Raw genomic sequence first — 24,344 nt, 5'->3', positions numbered from 1 at the left:
TGTGGTCCTTTGACTACTTGCATTGGGATCACCTACGACACACGTTAAAGATTCCGGGGCACCATCCAGCCTATGATTCAGAATTTCATGGAGACAGAAGAGAATCTGTATCTTTAATAAGTGCCCCAGGTGATCCTTAAGCTTTTAGAGAACCACCAAGCTAAAGTGAAAAGGCAGGGACTATTTGATATTTTAAACCTGATAACAAAAAGATGCCCAACGACCATTTTTTTCTTGTCACACAACTTCATCGCAAGTTAAGGGCCCCTAATAAAAGGATGTTAGGATTAGCACAACCTGCCCCTTTAATCATTACTTTGAACAATTTATTCACAGCACTGGATTTCAAAAATATGTAAGGGTAGCTGGATTTTTAAAACACATTTTCCCCAAAAGAAAAGCTAGAGTAATAGGTTATATTTTTCTCTCCAAGCTGGAAACCTGACCCTCATGTGATACCCAAAATATTTCTGCCTCAATCCCTACTTTTGTGAACTCTGCCCTGGAACAAAACTTGAAAGGCAAACGAAAAGAGAAACAACATTGACAAAGAATGAAAAATATATATTATTCCCTAAACTTACTATCGATTCTAAAATTATCAGAAGTCATCAGAAATTCTTTGTGGCAAGAGTTTTCTAAAGTTTAAGAGCGTAAAATTCTTACTCTCTCTGCTTCCGCGAAAATAACTCTGTTAGTAATGAAGAAACAAGGGGAAGTATACCCACGTCTGCAGTTTCCTTTGAACTGCATCCAAAAACAAAGACAGACCGACAGATGAATAGATGGCTGTGCATGAGATGAAGTATAGTAATGGCAGAATCCAGGTGACTGCTGGGTGGATGTTCACTATAAAATGTTTTTAATGTTGCAATATTTTGGAAGTTTTTCATATTAAAATGTTGGGGGGAAATGACTATGTTAGAAGAACAAACAACCTGTGTTCATTAACCAGCCAGAGGGCCTTGGTCTATCCCAAATGATCTCTTGTAAAGAATTTTTCAGACTGATTCCACAACCTTTTTTTTTTTTAAACTTAAATTTTTTTTCTTTTTCTTTTTTATTGAAGTATAGTTGATTTACAATGTTGTGTTAGTTTCTGGTGTACAGCAAAGTGAGTCAGTTATACATATATATTTTTTTTATATTCTTTTCCATTATGGTTTATTACAGGATATTGAATATAGTTCCCTGTGCTACATGTTGTTTACCTATTTTATATATAGTAGTGTGTATCTGCTAATCCCGAACTCCTCATTTATACCCCCCCTTTCCCCTTTGGTAACCGTAAATATGTTTTCTATGTCTGTAAGTCTGTTTCCGTTTTGTTCATAAGTTCATTCTTAATTAAGGTTTGAGATACTACCAAAAGCCACATCACATCACCTACAGAATATCCTACCTTTAGTCAAAGAAGGTTTGTAATATGGAAAATTCCTAATGGCATTTACCAGAGGTGACAACTTCTCTTTCCCCTGGGGAGGCCCATCTCATGCCCTGTCCCTTACTCCCGGACAGTTAGGGGCACAGAGAGCTATTACCGTGCAACCTCACTGTGTAGGTGTAACCCTGCACGTGATGAAGAAACCAGTCTCCAGCTCCCACTGGGGCAGGAAATGTGCAGAGATGCACAGGAGTGCTGGAGAGGGAGGTTCCCTGCACAAAACATCTTCCCTGACAACCAACTGTAGTCTGCCAAATTTCACCATTATGGACCCCATTCTACCAGTTTAGGGCATGACTTCTGGGCATGAATTTTTAAATGTAAAAACTTACAAGAAGCCTAACACATTAAGCAGCTGTCATTCATTAACAGTATAATATAAATTTGTCTATTGGAATTTTTTAAAATTTTAAACAGTTTGCTATTAAGAAGGATACTTGAGAGAATGGGTGTTTTGATAGCAGGGGAAGAGAAGAATAACAGATTAATGTTGGACACGGCCCTGGAGACAGGCCTCTGGGACTGAGTGAAAGAGGAAAGCACCTTGGAATCGAGACAAAAAAGGGACAACATCCACTTTCTAATTTTTCATAGTGCTCTATCTAATCTTCTCATTTTCTGTTTTTAAAAATACTGCAGCTAAATGCACTGTGTTATCCTGGATTAGATCCTGGGACAGAAAAAGGATGTTAGTGGACAAACTAATGAAATACAAATACAATCTGAGATGTAGCAGATAGTAATGGAGCACTGATGGTTTTTAGTTGTGACAAACACGTCAGGGCTACGAAAGAAATTAACGGTAAAAGAGCATGGATGAAGAATGTACGGGAACCCTACAGAGTACACTATCTTTGCAAATTTTCTGTAAACCTAAAATTACTCCAAAACAAAAGGTTTATTTTCAGAATTACAGGAGATTCTAAGTTTAACAACAACTAGTTGGAAAGCCAGTCACCTGTAATAAGAACACCTTTTAGAAAGTGACATCATAAAAGCATCAAACAAAAGCCGTCTGTGATCCGGTACAATCAATTTGGAGGGAGAAATCCAATCTTGCCTCCAACTACAAATGGGTATAAGACAACATGAGAGCTGACAGGCATCTGGAAAACACAATGTCTTCAGAAATAATTTCAAAAAGCTAAAGGCAGTTTTAACAATCATCCAGCAATAGCACTGAGTAACATAAGCAATGAATTTAGCTTTCACACTGTGTCTAAGCTCTGGTAAAATTCACTCAACCTAAATCCACACCAAAAGGATTTTCTCCTCAGAACAAAATATCAGAGTTGGGAAACAATTAACCTAGCCTAGACCTACAACAAAATTCTTCAATATACCTGTCATGGGCCCTACAGGGCTTCTGTCATCAAACCTTCCCACCTGGCACCATTACACTTGATTAAATAAGGACAACTTTTCCAAGGAATTTCTGAAATGTCTTAGTCGTTTTGTTTTTTTGTTTGCGGTTTTTTTTTTTAGACTTCTGATAGGCAGATATTTAAAACAAATCTTCAGGTATTTGCAGCACTCAATCTTCCTGGATTCCAGTCTGGGCTTTTGGATTCAGAGCGACTAGTGCGGTTTTCCTAGTCAGTGGGTCCTTCATCCTAGTCACATATCAGAATCACATGAACAGATTTTTTAAAAATCAGAGTTGCCTTGGACATCACCCCAAACCACCAAATCACAATTTGATTTGCTGGGTCTAGGGATCCGCATTTTTAAAGCCTTTGGTTTTTCTGATGTGGAGCCAGGATTGCAAACCATGTTTTCATGACCCCTAACAGAAGGGCTACTATAAACCGAGTGGTTCCTTAACAGAAGCCTTGGAAAATGTCCTCCTCACTTAAATGAAACCAAAAGAAACTGTGAATTGAAACATAAAGTCAGGGCTTCCCTGGTGGTGCAGTGGTTAAGAATCTGCCTGCCAATGAAGGGGACACAGGTTCGAGCCCTGGTCCGGGAACTTCCCACATGCCAGGCAGCAACTGAGCCCGTGCGTCACAACTACTGAGCCTGCGCTCTAGAGCCCGCGAGCCACAACTACTGAGCACGAGCCACAACTGCTGAAGCCCACGCACCTATAGCCTGTGATCTGCAACAAGAGAAGACACCTCAATGAGAAGCCCACGCACCGCAACAAAGAGTAGCCCCTGCTCGCTGCAACTAGAGAAAGTCCGCACGCAGCATCGAAGACCCAATGCAGCCATAAATAAATAAATTTAAAACGAATAAAAAATAAAGTCAGTTTTACTTTTATATAAAAAATTAAGGTATAAAAATTGCTTAAAGAATTATAAGACGTGTACTGATTATTTTGGAGACTGACAAAAGGATTCCAAAATCACTGGTCAAAAAGAAGATCAGGGCCCATGAGCCATGGCCGCTGAGCCTGCACGTCTGGAGCCTGTGTTCCGCAACGGGAGAGGCCACAACAGTGAGAGGCCCGCATACCGCAAAAAAAAAAAAAGAAGATCAAACCACAACAATGAAAATTTTTTATAAAGCAAAAAAAAAAATCAATAATGAGATAATAGTTGAAAGGTTTTATATAAGCTAGGATGTTGTATCAACTAGGAAACCCTACCTAAGAAATACCACTTATTTGGTATTTGTCCTTGCAAATACCACTCCCGAGCCCTACCCCCAAAGAGATGAGCAGCTTCTGGAGAGAAGGCCCTCTTCTGTGCTTTTGTATAATTCCCACAATGCCACAGTGCCTAACGCAGCTCCATGGGAATCAGACCCAGATTAAACATTTGTCCAATTAACTAACTTCTTTATTATTGTTATATTATTAACCTTTAGTCTCCACTGGCTTCCACCATCCAAGTGGAATAAGATACTAAATAAATGAAATTAGCATGAATTATTTACTTATTACAAACTAATAATTACTAGTAGGTGACAAATACTTTGCAAGGCTATTTCTTAAAAACCAGGTTAAGAACACACTAGGACCAATTTCTCACTAAGTTTGGCTACGAATCTCATTAGACAAGTGGTGTAACTCTGGAACTTTACGTTTTACACTGGAATTTCTCATCTCCAAATACGGTCCTGTACCAGGCACATCTACCCAAGGTCCCTCTGGCAAATACCCCACCCTTGCCTTCTCAGTCTTCTCCAACTAGTGCTGTAATACCTGGACATTCTGCCTATACTTCCAGGAAGCCAAATAGCCCCTTACAAAATAAGCATTTCTAAAATGCCCCTTCTTTATTGCAGCATCTCACTCTTAAGTGTGGAACTACTAAGACTACTTTTTCTGAACTTCAGCTTGATTATAAAACGTCTTCTGACCCTTCCCCCACTTCTTACCTACTTATAAATATGACAGACCTATTCAGGCACTTGTTTAGAGTCTGATTCTCAGTGCATAGGTTTCCATGTCACCAACAAATACACATAGCATGTCTACTAGATGCTAAGGGAACACGGACATGAAAAAAATACTATCCCCAGTCACCTAGTGGCTTATAGTCAAGTAAATATCTCAACTGCAATTTCAATGACACATATTACTGAAAAGCTTATTACGAAGTAAACACACTGGCATTTCAATGTGCCATTTAGTACATCTTTTCCCTTTAAAAGATGTTTAAAGGTATAAGGTACACTGTCTGAGACTGTATACAGCCTTTTTTCCCAGCTTTGAGGTATAACTGACAAATACAATAAGATATTTAACATGATACAGCTTTTGATAACAGCTATAAAAATCCCAAATCAGCAGATTCTGTAAATCACAGTTCTATGTACCTATGCTTTATTTATATGTGCGCCCCTCAAAGTGCGTACACAAAAAATGTTAATGGAATACAGTTTGCAAGATCAACCTAAATGCTCAAGAAGAAAGAAATGGTTAAATAAACCATTTTGACAGGTAATACTCCTCAGCAGTTAAAAATAAAGAGGTAGATCTAGAGCGACTACTGTGGAAAGATTTCCAAGATATAAGGCAAGATGCAAAATTTTATAGTTTTTATAATCTCATTTATATTTTTTAAATGATATGCTAGACTTCTTATGTACATATTTGTATGTGAACGAGCAGGAAAGGTCTGGAAGAAAACATTGCAAACTTATAACCTCTGGAAAGATAGGACAGTCACAGGGGTAAGAATGGTAGCAGGATAAAAGTGGTCCTTCAGAGTTATTTCTATTTAATTCTCCCATACCTTTTTACAAGTCTTTTCTTTTTTTTTTTTTTTTTGCTGTACGCAGGCCTCTCACTGTTGTGGCCTCTCCCATTGCGGAGCACAGGCTCCGGACGCGCAGGCTCAGCGGCCATGGCTCATATGGGATCTTCCCGGACCAGGGCACGAACCCATGTCCCCTGCATCGGCAGGCGGACTCTCAACCACCGCGCCACCAGGGAGGCCCTTTTACAAGTCTTTATGTGCCTCTCAGTAAGGCCTATCCAGACTAACCCGTTTAAAATTATAAACCCCTACCATACTACCTCACCCTCTACCCTATTCTATTTTTTTCCATTACTCCTATTCCATTGTAACAAACCACATAACTTACTTACTTATGAAGGCTATTGGATATCGTTTATCTACTCCCATTGGAATGGAAGCCCCACAAGGACAGGGATTGCACTCTGTTTTTCTCACTGATGTATCCCCAACATCTACTAAAACAGTGCACACAGTACACACATTTTATATATATAATTTATATTTTATATATATTTATTTATATATATATAATTTATGTTTATATAATTTATATGCTTTATGTTTGTTGAATATTTACATATTCAACCATTTTAATTCCCTGTATAATAGATTAAAATATTTTTTGCTTCACATCCAAAAAGTGACTTGGTGTGACTGCTAAATCAGGGGGCTACTTTAATCAAAAGCTGAAAGGACACAGGAACCAACACTGAAGAGATTCTGAACACAGCTCAGGATGCTGAAACGCCAGCCTTGCGAAAAATACCCCCCAAAAGACAAAAACAATAAAATGGCGTGGGAAGCTGTGTAATAGCAGAGAGAGCTGGTGATTCCTAAAGTTTGGGGGGAGTGTTTACATTCAAACTAATATATCCTTCCACAGAAATAAGAAGCTTATCTATATGCTTCCTTAATTATAAGCCAGTATGGGAACAGACATATGCCACTGGGAAATCAAGCGAGTCTAGATACAGTAAGGTGCCTAAGACTTTCAAATTCCACTTAAGAAGGTTGACAGGGATGTTTGATGAACAACTGACAGCATGCTATACACTACTCTTTTTCCTGTCTACGAAGAAAATACGTTTGCCAGAAAGATACTGCTATTATCCAAATAACAGATCAGTTATCAGAGCAATTGCAACGAGTACAGAGTAAGATATTCTCAAAATAAACTTAACAAATCCTCATGAGGAAAGACCTACACCCATCAGCCTATACTAGTAAGGCAGAATTCCAGTGAGTATCTTCCAACGAAAATGTCCTGCAGTGAACCAATAACGAATGATTTTTGAGTCAATGACGCTACTTGAATCATGTTATTTTGTTCTATTTCTAAGGAGAACTGACACTTTTAGTTAGAGTCACTCTTAGAAATAGATGAAAAACCTTGATCTGCACTTCACTCTAGATAAAACAGTGGGCAAGAAGATGGCAGAGTTCATGATAATGGGTTAAGATCATTACAAAAATCCAGCAGGATATGTGTGTAGCCAACATGTCCTACTGTGGAGCACACCACCATCCTTCTAACTTCTTGATCAAAGCTCATATTTGATGTACGAAACAGAGAGATTAATTCATATGATAAATATAGGAGGAAACAGGATCTGAAGGAGAGTTACCAGTAGGAGGCAGGCAGACTGAAAAATCCCTAGGAAAGGCCCATCAAGGAGGCATGAGAATGAAAAGAGACCAGAGCCGGGGTGGGGGAGAATGACAGAGGGAAGAGTGGCTTGTAGCTCTGATGCTCTCTTCTTAGATGGTACAGCTGGTTATTGCCACTTAAAGCAGAACGATAAGATTTACTCCATTTAATTAAAAGGAAATTTAAAAAGAAAGTTGGGATGGATATCATCTGTAGTCCGAAGTCTTCTGTTTTCTTAAAGAGAATTTATCAAAGTACACATTAAATACTAGATTTGTAAAATACTTGGAACTATTTAAATACGCTTAAACTTCCTCTAGGAGAATGAGGAAGTCCTTTGAACTACAGTCATCATTAGTCATTAGAATAATTAACCAGTGGAGGAAGTAAAGTTAATCAAAAGATGACCAGTTCTCAAAGGGAGGCTGATGAAAGACTGTTCCTTGCCTACTAAGTTACCCGGGAGATTTAAAAATCAAAACCAACAAATTCAACCTAGAGTTCCTAACCATGTTAATATCTTGCTTTATGGTAAACTAAAAATCTAGGAGACATTTTCCTGTATGCCTAGTATGTTCTCTAAGTGGCAGTAATCCTAAGAATTAAGATGAAGTGAGTAACTAATTTGTGCTAAGAACTCCACTGAGTGCTTCATGTATGTGATTTTATCAATCCTCACAGCAATTTTATAAGTATTGTGATCACCCCCATTGGACAGAGGAGGAAACTGAGGGTCAGAGAGTAATCTGCCCCAATATACACAGCTCCAAAGTAACTCAGACAGTATCAAGACCCGCAAAGCCTATGTGCCTTTTCTTTTTTTTCTATACCACGAGAACAAAGTTTGAAGGTTCTTCCCCAAAGAGATCAGACTGATACTTGTGGGAGGAGGCTGGGGGGGAGACGAGGCAAAGAACTAAATAAATAACCACCACTCACCTCTGGATTTTCTTCTTTTACTCTTCGTGACTGTAAAACAATTACATATTCATTAGTACACACACGCCCCCAAAAACACAAAAATAAAACTGACACAGGTTAGAAAATCATCATCAATGTCATTTTACCTTTTCTTGCGAAAACGCAGCTTTCCCTTCTTCACTTTTTTCATCCATCTCGTCGTCACTCCACTCCCAGTCACCGTCTTCGGTTTTATGAAGGTGACCGCTTGACCCCGGAACTCTTCTCACCTGGACCAAAACAAATCCACCCAATTCTTCACCAGCTGAACACAACCTGTGTTTGCGGGTGCAGCTCTTTGGGTTACACAGCATACGCTTACCTTGAAAGTAACCTGAGTGGTTATGAATTCAGGGGTAACTAGCAGTGAATACCCCAAAAGACTACACAGCCTCCAGACTCCTACACTCATCCTCTTTCCAAAGATATTAAGTTCTTGAAATGTTTTACTCTGTGTAGAACAAAATATTTTGGAAGAGTACAACACACGTCAGCCATGAAGGATCAAGCCCATTTTTCACTTTGGCTTCAGTTAACACTGTATGAATCACTACACGTGAAAGTCCACGTGGTAGGTTTCAAAACTGCTTAAGGAAATGCATGCAAGCGAGAAACTGAGGACTAAGGGAAGACAAGGGACTCAGGCAGCCTACAGAAGCATACTAGTCTAGGGCATCAGCCATCTCCAACCTATATCAAAAACGCAAATATCCTCTGTTACCACCTTGCTCTTTTTCAGAACCTGACGTCATGCTTATTTTCCCAGGATTCTGCTCAACCTACTTGAGCAAAACAACACAACATCAAGGCTATTCTTAACACGCCTTTCACGATTGCCAGGAACACAGCAAGATAACCAGCAGCCGTGTCAGATGAACTAAACAGATGATAACAATTTTCTGCCATTATTTCGTAGTTTTTTGAGCTAGGGTAGAGATGTGGTCCACGGGGAATGCTTTCCACGTGTCTCTGTGGTTGAAAAGGCAAAACTTTTCAAAGGAGCGGATGACTGAGAATAATGAGCCTCTGACCAAAGTAATTTGCTTTAAAAAATGGACTGAGATGACTCACAGCCACAGAGGACAGAGTTGTGGTTGCCAAGGTGGGGGAAGAGGGGGAGGGAGAGGGAGGGACTGGGAGTTTGGGGTTGGTAGATGCAAACAGTTACATTTAGAATGGATAAACAACAAGGTCCTACTGTATAGCACAGGGAACTATATTCAATATCCTGTGATAAACCATAATGGAAAAGAATATGAAAAAGGAATGCATATGTGTGTACAACTGAGTCACTCTGCTACACAGCAGAGACTGGCACATTGTAAATCAACTCTACTTCAATTTAAAAAACAGAGCAAAACATGGTCTGAGACGTGGTTAAACAAAGCAATGTAGCAAGCGAACATGACGTGAACATAACAACCAGTGATCCACTGATTCAGAGAAACCGCAAGTGGAAAGGGACCTTGGAGACTGCCTAGTCAAACCCCCTCACTTTACAGATGGGAGAACGAAGGCCCAGCAAGTGACCCAAGATATCACACAGGTGTAAAAGCAAAATGAAGGCAAGAAAAAAAGCCTTCAGATTCCCATTCAAATGCAAGTTTTCCTATGCCACTGAATGGTAACTGTGAAAAACCAGCTGTCTAAAAATGTCCTGTGAAGACTTTGAAAGAGTATGACATGAAGAAAGACTATTTTCCATAATAGAAACTATCCAGTTACACCACAGGAAGTTCATGAGTTCCAAGGGAAATACCACAGGATTTAGGTGTAAAGTAATCATTCACACATGTTGGATCAATGTGAAGTCATAAACAATGCAGACCTGGGGCTGGGTTTGATTTGAAGGCATTACCATGTGGAACCTGTACAAGTAAGCCTGACCACTTGGTCTTGAGCTGCGACGTAGAAACTTAAAAAACAAGCAAAAGGTTCTTATTCATAATTGCAAACGGTTGTGCTCAATTTTTTTTTAAAAAGCTTTTTTCTCCACTAATTCACCTTCAAAACACTTAGCACTTAGTAAAAACTCCTTCTGTGCTTGGCATAAGATACTTTTTCCACTTGCATTTTGAGTCATTGGAAAGACCTATTTAATGACAGTGATTTTAATGATGCTTATAGATGTTGGCAAGGTACTGTAGAAAAGACGCTGAAATGCACTTCAGGGTTTTTAGAACAGACTGCTCATTTTAAAGCTACAAAGAAATGGATACAGAAGAGATCTTCTGTTGACATATACAGTAAAATTAATTATTTTCTTAGCAACACTAATCATGACGAGAGCAATACGGAGGAAAATCTGATAATGACTACATTACAAGAAAGCATTTAAAGCCACATCTACTACAAAACATACTATTAATATTAACTAAGAAGTGAGAAGAAAAGTAAAATTGTGGATCATAAACAGAAAAAAACTCTACCTTCACTCAGACTGTAAAACCCAAGCACGGCTGACGAATTAGTATTCTTCAAGTACTCATTCAAAAGATCACAGCAGGGAAATCTCTCTTTCTGAAAAGAGATAGGGCAGCTTCACACCCTAAAATTTAGTTTATGTTTTTTCCTCTCGCTCTATGTTTACAAAAGCTGTCCGTTTTGTTTCTTCAAGTGGGATCCAACTACAGACAATAAAATGGCCAACTTCTATTTCTATTTTATTTTATAACCCTGACTGTGTCCCTCCTCTTAGTTTTATTTGCTGGAAGAGAGAAAGATAAAGCAAAATGTCTAGGATTATAGCCTCAGGCATTGAAAGAAATGGTGGGATGGGCCTTTAAGTAGTAAATATTGATTAAACAAATAAACGTCGAAATTAAGACAACGAACACTCAAAAATCTAGGTAGCATAAAATACTGGTGTAAGCGTAGCAAGAATAAGAATACAAATTTATTCCTTAAGACTGTTGTCTCCGTTTATTGGAAAGGAAAAAACTCGCAGCATAATGTGAAACCCAGGTTTCACAGTGTATTTATGCGACATTGACCTCTGCGGAAGAGACCAGAAAGCAATTTTACAAAATTACATCCTTGTGGGGAGTTTGTAGGGATGACAGGAAGCTTTTAGGTCTTGAGCCAAGGCAACTAAGTTTCATATAGTTTAAACAAATGGGGTTTTTATTTAGGAACTGAAGAATAATCTACAAAATAGATGCTTCAAAAGAAGATGCGTAAAAGCTTCTAACCTCCCCCATCCCCTACCGTGATGAGCATGAAGGTTACCCACCCTCAGAACTCTGACTGCATTCCTGTTACGTCGCTCTTATTCTATTAAATGGCTCACTCACTGAGTAAAGCCAAGAGGTGGTTAAATGAAATTTTTTCTCTGTTGGCGATTTAAAAAAATAACCCAGTGCTTCTCAGAGAAATGAGCTCAAGTGACAGCTAGAGCTATTCATAAGCCCACAAATTCCTCAGGTCAGAGCTGGCAGTAGCGAGGTTAGACCAAGTTTTACATGCAATAACATTTATTCCCAAAACTGGGAATAAAACACAATTGAGCAGTTCTATTTATACCATACCTCTGAAAAAGGAAAGTAATATTATCTTCTCTTCCTTGAAACAGCATTTTTATGAAAATCCATTAAAGAAATGAAGTTCTGATTCCCACAAAAAGTCAGGCTCCACCAGACAGATAGAGGGAACAACGGTGTGGTTCCCCGGCCAGTTCTTGTGGCCATGGGGTCAGGTCAGAGGCAGAGCCAGGATGGGGAGGCCAGGGAGAGGGAATGGCAGCAACAAGGGACACAGTCCCTGGATCTGTTCCGGGACTCATCTTCCCAGGGGTGCCCCTTCGAACAGGAGCTGTCTATAAATACCAGGACCCAGGATCTCCATACAATATCTCAGGTTGCCACCTGGCCCCAGACACCAGAACAGGAGGAAGGATGTATACAAGAGAGTACAAGAGAGCCAACGGAAGCACTTTCTATACAAGGGGTTAAATGTTAGAAGTGCAAGTGTGTTTCTCTAACACACTCCTGAACAAAGGATGAATGTGACCCAAAGAAATACTGACCACAGTTTAGTAGAATTCGTCTCAGTACTGCATGCCCTTCCTCCCAAGGCACCGGCCAGCTACTTCCACTGCCACATAACTTCTCCCTGGAGTGGTATTTCAGGAGCTCCTTGGAATGGTTTTCCCATCTCTGGGAATCCTGTTCTCCACCTCCCCTCCACCTGCCGGACAAACTACGTGCCTGGCTGTATGTAGCCTGAACCCAAGATGGGGAGCCCACCCACCTCACATCTGCCCACCAAGGACACCCCGGACATGGCAGAAAGCAACACCCAGTAACTTTTCTCTCCTCAGGCATTCTACTAACCAGAAGTAGGAAACCTGTTTCTAATCAACTGCCCTTTATAATGTCCTTGAGGCACAGCCCAGCAAACAAAAAGCCTTCTAACTCATCAGAAATTAAACACCAAGAAATAAAATTAGACTCACCAAGTTTTCAGCAGTAAATATTTGCCTGTCCCCATAGCTTATACTCTGACATTGGCCCCTGTGCCCCCCAGCTATCGGGCACCTCCGTCCCACGCCTACTGCCTGGCCTTACTGTGCTCTCAGGCCCTCGGTCTGCTTCCGCCTCTTCCATCAACCCCGCCTGGCTTCTCCCGTATCATATAAAGCCCGGAGCCCACAGCTGACGCTCTTGAGGCTGCACTTGTTAGTGCCCCATGGCCCCGTGCCCATTCCTGGCCGCCCCACACCTGGAGGAAAGCCTGGGCTCAGCCTGAGCCCATGGAGAGGAGGCACACTGCCTGGTGATGTCACAGGGGACCACTGGCCACTCCTAGTCGGGGCAACAGTCCTGCTACAACGCTGCCACTCAAAGCGTGGTCCTGCTACAACGCTGCCACTCAAAGCGTGGTCCCCAGATGAGCAGCAACAGCATCACCTAGAAATGCTGAATCTTGGGCCCCACCCCAGACCCACTAAATCAGTATCTTCCTTTTCGCAAGCTCGCCGGTGATTCACATGTCCCGCAGGTTTGAGAACTTGTGCTCACTGTTAGTCTGGTCCCTCAGGTTTGAGGAGTTGTGCGCATTGTTAGTCTAAGTCCGCCTCCCCAGCCCTTGATACCAGCTGTTACTCATGTACCAAAAGTGACTCAGCACTTGAAACATATTAACTAATTTAACCTTCACAGTAGCCCTGGGAGCTGAGAACCATTTTATTCCCCCCGTTTTTTCAGAGGGAAAACCGAGGCGCAGGGGAATTTAAACAACCGGCTGGAGCTCAAGCAGCTGGGAGTGAGGGCGTTGGAAGTCCCACCCCAGACTATCCCCTGCTGCCGCTACTCACAGGAGTGCCCATCCCGCCCTACCCCACTCACCCCAATAACTTCACCTGCGACCCTGAGTGCAACAGGGCCATCCAACTTATACCCCAAGCTTTCTATTCCCAAGAAAAGTCTTCACACCCTCACCCCCCCGAGCCTCTTTCCCTCCAGTGTGTAACGAAAATGGATTCCTTTTCCTTTACAACACCAACGCCTCCTACTGTGCTCATTTATTCATTCACTCATTCATTCCTTCAAGACACAAACAGCCAGGCTCTGGATCCTCTACACCCATCACAAACATGTGTAAGTATCTCCTATACTTCTTCCCCCAACAAAAAGGGCGGGGAGGGGGCTCAGTTTCTGCTGCTTCCATCACTCCATCACTCTCCCCTCTCACTGTCAACATTTTTCTAAAGAGCATCTCTGATTGCTGCCCTCACTTCCTCAATCTTCAGTCTCATACAAAATGTTATCTGTCCACATTTGGCCACGAAAACTGCCTGCTTTCTCTCCCCAAGATTTAACAACGTCACAATTGTGTGATTCAGCACTCCTCTCTGTTGCTATAATGTGATCCTGCAGACACAGCTGAAATCCATTCTTCCGTTGTTTCACACTCTTTCCAAACCTGTGTTGGTAACCTTTCTCCTCCTCCTCTCTTGTCCTGCTCTGTCTCCCGCTGTTCTCTGTCTTTAACACAAAAATGGTTGCTCTTAGCTCACTAGACGACGTTGTCTAGTGACCTAAAACACACAGTCTCCAGAGCCCCCTCTCTCCATGGAAGTCAATGACCTTGGAGACTTCATCTCTTAGTCTTGTTTTGCAAATGCTCTGTTGGATATGAACATCTGATCAATTTCTAGCTCGCCATCTCCAGCCCATTTATTAATGCTCCACCCCAGCCTCACTCCGACACTTCTGCAGGGTCGCCTGTCTTAGTTAACACTTCCGGGGTGCAGCTGGCTCATGCTAGCTCAGGAAAGCCCACTGTTAGCATTTCAGAAAGTTTACAAGACACCTGACTTCACAGTGCTCACTTAAATTGGCCAGGGTAGGAGTATTTACACAATGGAAATAGAAAAATAGTACAAATTAGGATTTGCACTCCCCTCTTACTGCCAAAGTGGCAGTTCTCAAGGTTTACAAGCACGCCACTAAGACTCAGCTCACGGAAACATTTTAAAATTTGACAACATTTCACAAGAACTTAGTAGTTATTCCTGGAAATAACTACTTTCCTTTGCAATGGCAAATATCTCAATTTTCTTACACAAGCCTCTCAAATCTCACCTTTAAAAGCAACACAGTAATTGATTTTTATATACCAAACATATACCAATATAAGTACGGGAGCAGGGGGGAAACTATCTTAACATTTCTCAAACTGATACATATGGCTTGGGATAACACTTCTTATGAAAGCATCATGAGGAAACACAGGGCTATATATTTTTTTAATGTAGATAGAAGTGAAAAGGGCGTCCTCTGAAAAACTGTGTTAGATGATGCAAAAATTGGTTTTATGATAGTTACTGCCAACACTGCAAGTCAGAGCGTAAATAATACTGCTTGATACACAGTAAGAAAGGAGAACAAATGGTGTATTTCTAAATAAAAATGTTTTGCGCAAGTTATTTAACAGTTATATATAGTTATCCTAATAAATTATTATGAGTAGATATTCTGTTATTTCACCTATGTCCATAAGTGTTCATAAGTTCAAACTGACCAGAAAACTTTTTTTTTCTAATCTTTAGATTTGGAAAGTAAAGTATCACAGTATTTTCAAGCTTCCTTTGTATCTAGGAATGCATGATAAATTTTACAAACAGGATCAAAAATTTTATACCTGATTAATTTTTCTGCAAAATGGAAACAAAGATCCTTCTAGTTAAAGCATGAAACTAGGTTCTCAAATCTCCTGTAAATATTAACATGACAACAGATCAATGGTAAACGTAAATGTCACTGAAAGATCATTCATTTTGTTTATAACAATTTGGAACCTTGATTATTTGATAGATTATTTGGGAGAAGTAAAATGGTGAAAGATGGAGAACTACCAGCCTAGTTGACATTTCTGTCTGTACCTTCTAATCCCAGAAGAAACAGAAATACACACATAAATGTATTATTTCTACAGTGCATGGGTATGTATGTGTGTGTGTGTTTGTATATACATATAAAGTTTCTGCATGAAGCATTCACTGGATAACAAGGCACATATTTCCTATAAATTTTTTCAATTTAAAATAAAATTCCATTTTGGGTTAAAAAAAAAAAAGACCTCTGAAACTCCCCCACCCCTGTCATTTTGGCCAAAGGGCACAGTCATATAAAGTTCCTAACGTGATGCCTGGCACATAAATAAACACTCAAGACATGACAGGTGCTATTATCATGAATATTATCACCTTTCTCACAAGCCAAATCTATCAAACACTATATTCTGCAGATTTCACCTCCTCAGCTACCATTGTGCTGGATCAGGTCCCCTTCAACGCTGATCTCCTGTCTCTCCTATTAAAACGAACGGCTAATCAATCCTCTGGCCTCTACACTCTTGCCTATTTTCTCCTTCATATTGCCACAAGTCACAGATTAGAACTTTCTCTAAAAGAAAAAAAAACAACAAGAGTTCACTATCGCCTACAGAATGAGTTCAGATTCCTTAATATTCCAGTCTCTCCATACCCTTGCTCCAAATTACCTTTTCAAGACTTATTTCCCACCATATGCCATCAGACACCCACAATACAGTTTTGTACAAATTAAATACTTACACAACTCTACCTTTTTACATGTGTATCACATACATATCTTGGCCTGATCTGCCCTTCCACAATCTCTACTTACCTCTTTTCTTCCAATCCAAGAAGCTTCACTGGTATTCTGCCTGCACCTTTATATCATTCTACTCTGTGTTACATTTAACAGATGACATACTGAACTGTATACTCTTACAGGGAAGAGAGCTAGCTTTAGCCTTTTCAAAGAATCATTTATTCAGTCAGTCAACAAAGTCTTACTTAATACCTGCCTTGGTGACAAGTTCTAGACAAAAGACAAATAAAATAAAAGCCTACATCCTGGAGTAGCTCACAATCCAGAGAGGTGGACAGACGTTTAAGCTAATAATTTCAAGAAAATGTGAATGCTACAACAGAGATACAAACGCTGTGAAATCTCAGAAGAGAGGATGACCACCTGTATAACTCACCAGGCAGAGGAAGTGGAGAAGTTATTCCACCCAGTGGGAAGGTATGAACTTATAGAGTTCTGCTGACTCATGTGCCAGGGCTGGGTCACATGGGACTGGGGCTGGTCTAGGGGCTGGGTTTAAGGAAACAGCTAAGAATAAGGCTGGAAAGCTGTGTGGAACACTTGTACAATAAGAATGGCCACTTCAAAGGCCTGCAGGAGCCAGGTAGGAAATGGAAAGCAGACCCAGTGAGGACCTGGGAGGTCTGGACAGGGCCAACCTCATCACCACCACACACACCCAAAGGGAGTGCCCAGCATGAGCTGACTGCTGCCACAGGAAGGTATCCCAGTGTTGCCAGATCTTCTGATTCTTCCAGAGAAGTGGATTTTTATGTGAATGCTCTTCATTTTTTTTCATGTTAACAAGTGTACATCAAGATAAAATAAAATTCTCCTGCACAGCCTAAGAAATGATGTGTCTGTGGGATAGTTTTGGCCTGTGAGTTGAACCCTCTGTGGTCTACCAAGTCAGGGGGCTTAGAATTCAGACAGTTGAAAAGCAGAAAGGCTTTCCAGTGGCCACGGGGGGTGGGGGTGGGGGAAATGATCCAATCTGGATTCCTGAAAGCAGACGTACTGGGACTTCAGGGTGACAAAGGCCAGAAAGAAAACAGTAGTGTTACTGGTTCCAGGAGCTACTGACATGTCACTAATCACACTCAAACTGTGTGACTTAAAGCAACAACAGTCCCAGGAGCCTCCGGGGCAGTCAGACTGGCTTCCTTGGTGGCCTGGGTTCCTAGCAAAAGTGCTTCAGCTCCACTCTGACCCCAAATCAGAACAAGCCCTTCCTGAATTCCTGACACGCAAGATAATGGAAGATAATGAAAGGACTGTTGTTTTAAGAAGGTGGTTAGTGAGGGCGTAAAGGAAAGCGAGGAGAATATTACTGGATGTTGGAGGATGAGAGGACCCGGCTGTGCAGTGACAGAGTTTGGCAACACTGATATCTGCGGTAAAGCGGGAACAGAAATGGACCTAATGATCTAGCTGAAGAGATTTCCAGGCAGGGTACTCGAAGGGACACCTGGGTGCTGCTCGCTGCCTGTGATAAAACGTGAGCAGAGAGAGATGAGAGAAAAGGACACACCGTGAAATACAAAATGGTTCCTCATCCCCAGCCTCTCCAGACACCCAGCAGTTCTCAAACCCAGCCAGGGCTTCAAGGCGAAGACCAAATCCAGGGTGTGACTGTGTGACACTCTGTTAAGACTTCAGAAAGATCTAAGGCGGTGCCTTCTGGACGCTTTCAAACAGACCTAAGGCTTTCTAAGGCTCGGAAGAGCAAACCTTGCAGAAACTCTGCATTACATAATAAGGCTTCTGAGAATCTTAAGGGTGTGGTCCCTCAGGGTCACAGGGAGCCCAAGGTAGGCAAAGCATCTTGAGGTCATGGCTCTTGTCTAAGACATGAACCCATCAACAGTCAAAGAAAACCCACAAAGTTTTTTAGACATTTGCACTGTGAAATTACTGCCAGGTTCGACTAAAACAGAGAGAGTACAAAATGAAAAGAGCATTCAGCTCCCGAAACTTTTAGGGGCAGGAAGCAGTCTGAGAAGGCTACTTCGACTGCAAACACTGGCTCTTTCTTTTTTTTTTTTGCGGTACGCGGGCCTCTCACTGCTGTGGCCTCTCCCGTTGCGGGGCACAGGCTCCAGACGCGCAGGCTCAGCGGCCATGGCTCACGGGCCCAGCCGCTCCGCGGCATGTGGGATCCTCCCGGACCGGGGCACGAACCCGTGTCCCCTAGCATCAGCAAGCAGACTCTCAACCACTGCGCCACCAGGGAAGCCCTGGCTCTTTCTTTTGAAAAAGGAAGGGTCACTTAAAAAGTAGAAGTAAGATCCCAGAGCGTGGAACCAAGAGCCAAAGAGAGCAGTGGAACAGGCAACAGGCAACTGGCCAAATTCCACAACTGTCATGGTCCCATGTGCCTCTGGTTTTCCCTCTTTGGGGCAGACCTTTAAGAGGCCTATCCTCCTGTCGTGTTCTGGGTGTGTGTCAGGCACACGATTAGAGGGTAAGGCCCTTGACTTTGAGCCTGAGCCTGAAGCCATAATGGGATGAGACTTCTGGAGGGTTTTGGAAGCGCAGAGTGTATTTTGCATGTGGGAGAGATGTGAATTATTGTGGCCAGAGGGTAGACCAGGGCAGACTTCTTCTCTCCAAAGATGCCCATATCAGTATCTCCTGCCTCACGTGTTCTTCCAGAATCTTACCACCCTCACTGTCAAGAGACGGAGTCCAGTGTCCTCTCTTTAAACCTGGGTGGGTCTGTGCCTTGCCTGTAACCGACAGAACCAAGCATCAGAAAAGGTGATGCCGTTTCCACCTTGCTCACTGGAATATGGGCAGCAGATGCCTGCAGCCACTAAATAAGCAGTCCGACGGCCCTGAGGCCTCCATGCTGCCAGCCTAGAGAGAACCCATGAAGACAAGGCCTGACCATCTGACTGAAGCTGCACATGACCAGAGGGCAGCCTGCTAACACTATCCCGAACCCCTGACCCACAGAAGCTTATTAAAATGACTGTTACTGTCTGAAGCTGCTATAATCGGAATAAAGATGGTGATGAGGTTATATATTGAATTTCATTTCCATTTTTGTGTAGTTAGGAATTCTTTAAAAATTCGTAGGTCATATTTGATACCCCTTCCCATGACAAATGACAGGCTCTACCATACTTTGCTCCTTGGTCAGTGTTTTCTGACTGGATTTTCTGGGCATCTGAACCCTCAGATTTTAATTTATACTTACACATTTTTTTCTGTCTGACCCTGTTATTACTCATTAAAATACCAAGAAGAAAAAAGTCCATCCCTATCAATGACAGATAACTGGCTACAGCTAAATCTTGGAACTTTTGCCAGTGATTTGCATTAACTTTTTTTTTTTTTGACCTCTTGGAATTCAATGCTTATCTGGTTCTGCTAAAATTTGGCATTCCCTTTTGCTAGAATGTAAAAGGAGAGAATTGAAATGTTCTATAGGCAACTGGAAGAAATTCTAGAGAAACAAAGACTCTTAGAATTCAATAATAACAATTCAAAACACCGGGCTAGTTCAGTGAAGGACACACTTGTAGCGACTTCTTATAATGCTTGAACAGTTTCCAATGTGAAAGAATCCAATTTGATAAATGTCGCTCTTCAGATAATGACAATGGAATTTTGTAACTTCGGAAATCCAACATGAAAGGGCAATGCCGTGAGAGAGAATGTTCTGGAAGCTGGAAGGGAGCTATTCTGAAGCAGCAGCACAAAACAAAAAGTAATTAGATTTCTTATTCTGTTTGAGTCCTATCAAACCTCCAATATGGCATTTCCCCAAGTTAGGGTGACAAAGAACAATAACAACAGCCAGAAGCCAAGAGAGCAGCATCCAATTTTGCAGCTACCGTCTTTGAGAAGGAAAGCTCCTGCTGGAATGGGTGCCAAGCTGATCTGTGACTTCAGCTAATAAAGAAAACAATGGGAACGTTCTGTCCTGGTAAGACAAATAACACAGATGAGAAAAACCAAAGGGTGAAAAGGGAGAATAAATGTTTGGCAGTGGAGCAGAGCCAAAGATGCTCTGGATACAGCAATGAGTTACCAAGTTAACTTAATTGCAGGGGGAGGAGGCGTGGGAACGAGAAAGAAGAGCATACGGCCAAGTGCACGCAGCTCCAGGCAGGCAGCAGAACTGACCACGAGGACCAGAAGAATTCTAACAAGCCGCAGAGAGACACACTGTGATGGCTGGGTTTAGGTGTCGACCTGGCTACGCTACCGTCCGCAGTTATTAATCAAACACTAATCTAGGGGTTGCTCACTCCATCAGCAGTAGAGAAGAAATGTTCCCTCTGCCCCTTCACACTTTTGTATCTTCTGAATTTTTAATCATTATTATCTATGATGCTATCAGTTGGAAAACAGGTATTTAAAAATGAAAGATACACATGTTTTTTAAAAAAAATTCAAACAACATGGGAGTGTATAAAACAGAAAGTAAAAGTAACCACTTCCTACTTCTAAACGATGTTCAAAGACAATGACTTTTCCAGGAGGGGAGGAAGTGATGGAAATACGAGCTTTCAAACAAATTCTCAAGACTGAAAATGATGAAACCTTCTAAAACCTTGATGTGACAATGGGATCAACTTATGTGCACCTGCATTTACTACAAGTGTAACAATTTAGGATTTCCAACATTTTTAATGTTTGATTTTTATGCAATGAATTCTGGAATGAAGACTCACCATTACAGTACACTATTTGGTCAATGAAATGATCATCAAATTTTTGCACACACAGGACAGGTACTGACAGGAGCTGGTCCTTGTCAGTGCGCTGCCTTTACATTTCTCTCAGCCAAGTGGATGAGTTTGTGTTCTTCTATATTATGTCCAGAGCAATGGATTCTGCTGTTTTTGTTAATCTGGTATTTGCTACGAAATTCCAAAGATATTAAGAAGATGTTCCAGCATGCAAGAAAATCTGGAGCTGGGAAAGCACGTGGCCTGGTGGTAAGACACAGTTCAATCTATTCTGAGTCCTTATATATTTAGAGTATCTTTTATTTAGTAGGTGACAAATATATATTTGCTAAATGCATAAATAACATTTTTTTGCTGCCCAAAAAATAGCTTTGCCAAAGCAAAACTCGCACCAGGAGGGAACTTCTCCCCATCCTTTTCTCACCATTTCCCCTGGAGAGGGATGTCAGGGGCGGCAGACACAGCATCATGGGGTTGCTGAAGGGATATGGGGGGAAAGGCAAGTTAAGACCCCATGACATCCTGAAACCCTTTTAGCTCCTCACGTCCATAATCCCTAGAGTCAGAACATACCTGAAAATTGCTGCAGTGAACAGAAAACCCGGCTCTGTGAACCAGCACCCAATACAGACTACTACTGCATAACAGATACTTAAAACGTGTTAGTTGGACAAATGAACAAGTTAAATCATCCCTGGATAAAACATACAGACACAGTAAAGTTCTCGGCCAAAATATCTCAACCTGCAGCTCAAAGGCATTTTATCACGTCCTCAGAAAGCTACTACCCTTTGCCATCATGGACCCTGTCATTGTGGTGACATGCTTAACAGATGCGTATGAGGAAGCTGAGGGGCTAAATTTCTTCCACCTGTTTAAGGAAAGCAGCAGCTGGTGTCAAGGAAACTCTGGGCTTTCCTCTAAGCATCTGAAGATCTTGAGACGAAAGGCATAGTTCTAAACGTCAATTAAGAGCAAAGCTGGTGATCAAAATGGATGGGCCCATCTGCCTCGGAGACAACATATTAACAACCCACTGTGCTGGGAATAATTCAAAGAAGCAAACAAGTCCGTGGTGGTCAGCTGAAATCGTGTTCCCTTTGTAATGGACTCAGTTCGCTATCCTGCTGTCTGCAAAGGGCAGAGACTTCAGATGGGGGTTTAGTTAGAAAACAAAAAATACACACACAGCACTGACTTACACTTTGGTTTGAAAGTGTGAAGAGTCTGATTCCAGTACAAATTTGAACTGATAAGAAAGAAGAGCCAACAATGACATCATAAGGTCTCTATGCAAAAACATACCTCATGTTGAAATCTCTACTCTCTCCCATTCCGTCTGTCTTTACAGACCACTCCACCCAAGTTATCATCTCATGTCTTACTCAGTCTAAAGTTTCAAAAATGTAACAGGGGACAAGGAATACCCTGCATGGTCATTTTTCCACAAGGGGCTGAAGCCTCTGAGAAGGATGAGATAGGAACTGCCCAGACCACTGCCCGAGTCCCGGATGGTGCGGTGTTACAATCACAACAGCACAATCTAACGGTGGTGCTATATTCCTGGATTCTCGGGTCAAAAAGGCAAAACGATGACCACCATATGCGCAGAAAGAGTGACACGCGTCCACAGGAGTGTCAAAATGGGCTGAGAAGCAGACCTTCAGCTCCCTCCTGTTCCTGGCTTCTACATTTTCCTACACTCACTTTTGTTAAGACTTTTTTTTTTAAACGAACTGTCCTGCCATTGAGATTTCATCTTTACACCCCAACTCTTCAAGCTTCAGTATTCTCAAAGCAATCCTTAGACTTCATATCATTTTACCTGTAAATACTTCAGCACACATCTCTAATAGAGAAGAACATTTCAAAACTCGATCACGATATTTTCACGAACAACAAAATCACCAATGATTCCTTAGTAGAATTAAATATCAGTCTAGGTTCAATCTTGTCCCACTATCTCAAAAATGTCTTTTTCAGTTATTTATTCAAAAAAGGATCTAAACAAGACCCATATACGATCCACACTCTTAAATCTGTAATAGTTCTCATTAGGGTCTCTCTTAAAAAGCACGCCGTCGGGGCTTCCCTGGTGGCGCAGTGGTTGAGAGTCCGCCTGCCGATGCAGGGGACACGGGTTCGAGCCCCGGTCTGGGAGGATCCCGTGTGCCACGGAGCGGCTGGGCCCGTGGGCTGTGGTCGCTGGGCCTGCGCGCCCGGAGCCTGTGCTCCGCAACGGGAGAGGCCACAGCAGTGAGAGGCCCGCGTACCGCCAAAAAAAAAAAAAAGCACGCCATCATACCCACTTAAGCAGGCTCTGACTTAGATGCCGCTTTTTCAACTAAAAAGACACCATAAGAGCCTCATTCTTTTCTTATTGCTAACAAGAAACACCACCTCCAGCGGGAGAACATCACCGGGAAAATTAATTCTCAGTAATAAATTTTTAGAAGGCTCCAGCATAAAAATGCTCCAGACAGGAGTTTTATTTCTGGGGCAAGGTCTCAACTGTGTTTCAATTCAATGCTGAAAAGGCCCATAAATTCTATTTTTGTTAGTTCATTTAGTACTAAGAAGAGATTGCCAGAGCAGCAAAGTAAGTAACATAGATTTCCCTGTAAAAGATTCCGAAAAACTATATATTCTAATTCATGTATTTGCCAAAGACAATTATCTGTCCAACCGCCGATTTAAAAAGAAAAATAAAAGAAAGAACATAGTTGTATATTCTCATGAGGTTAATTTTTTTTAAAAAAAAAGGAGCAAGGAGCTCCTTTTAACACCAAGGAGCTTTGGTGTCCTTGGTAAGGGCCAGGGGACGGGGTCGGGTGGGAGCACGCGTTGAAATATAAATGAGTTTTACAAGTAATCCAAGTCTTATCGTGGGATCTGATGCTCTTCTTCTAAGGATCCAAACATCTCATACCATCTGCTAATCGGTAGTAAAGCTAAATATATTTGGATGCCATCATTTTTTTTCTTTTTCTGCCTAATGCCAGGAAGAGTCCAATGTCTAACCTGTAGATAGCTAAGACTGGAAAGTTAGAAGGCACCCAGAAAATGTATCATTAGTTCTTGAGTCGAGAGGCTCTGCATGTGTTTCTGTGTGTGTGTGTGTGTGTGTGTGTGTGTATGCGTGGGCTCCACACTCCACGGTATCATCTGCATACACTGGTCTCAGCTATGGCTCCTGTGCTGAGAGTGTTCATGTTTCTGTCTCCAGGCCACACCCTCCCACGATTTGCTGACACGGACACTGGTCTACTCTCCTCTCCA

General features: G+C 41.7%; 1 protein-coding gene across 5 annotated transcripts in view; it reads right to left on the bottom strand.

Moving 5' to 3' along the window:
• Positions 1 to 24,344, bottom strand: part of STK39 (serine/threonine kinase 39) — a 485,881-nt gene that overhangs the window by 116,884 nt on the left and 344,653 nt on the right. For all 5 annotated transcript variants that reach the window (XM_067741649.1, XM_067741650.1, XM_067741647.1 and 2 more), the window contains 2 exons: positions 8,353 to 8,475; positions 8,225 to 8,254 (listed from right to left, as the gene is read on the bottom strand). In XM_067741649.1, the coding sequence (XP_067597750.1) occupies positions 8,225 to 8,254; positions 8,353 to 8,475 (153 nt within the window). The remainder of the gene's footprint in view (positions 1 to 8,224; positions 8,255 to 8,352; positions 8,476 to 24,344) is intronic.

This window comes from Pseudorca crassidens, chromosome 6, assembly GCF_039906515.1.
Source record: "Pseudorca crassidens isolate mPseCra1 chromosome 6, mPseCra1.hap1, whole genome shotgun sequence".
Taxonomy (NCBI): domain Eukaryota; kingdom Metazoa; phylum Chordata; class Mammalia; order Artiodactyla; family Delphinidae; genus Pseudorca; species Pseudorca crassidens.
Note: the sequence above shows the minus strand (reverse complement) of the source record. Positions and strands in the feature narration are given on the sequence as shown.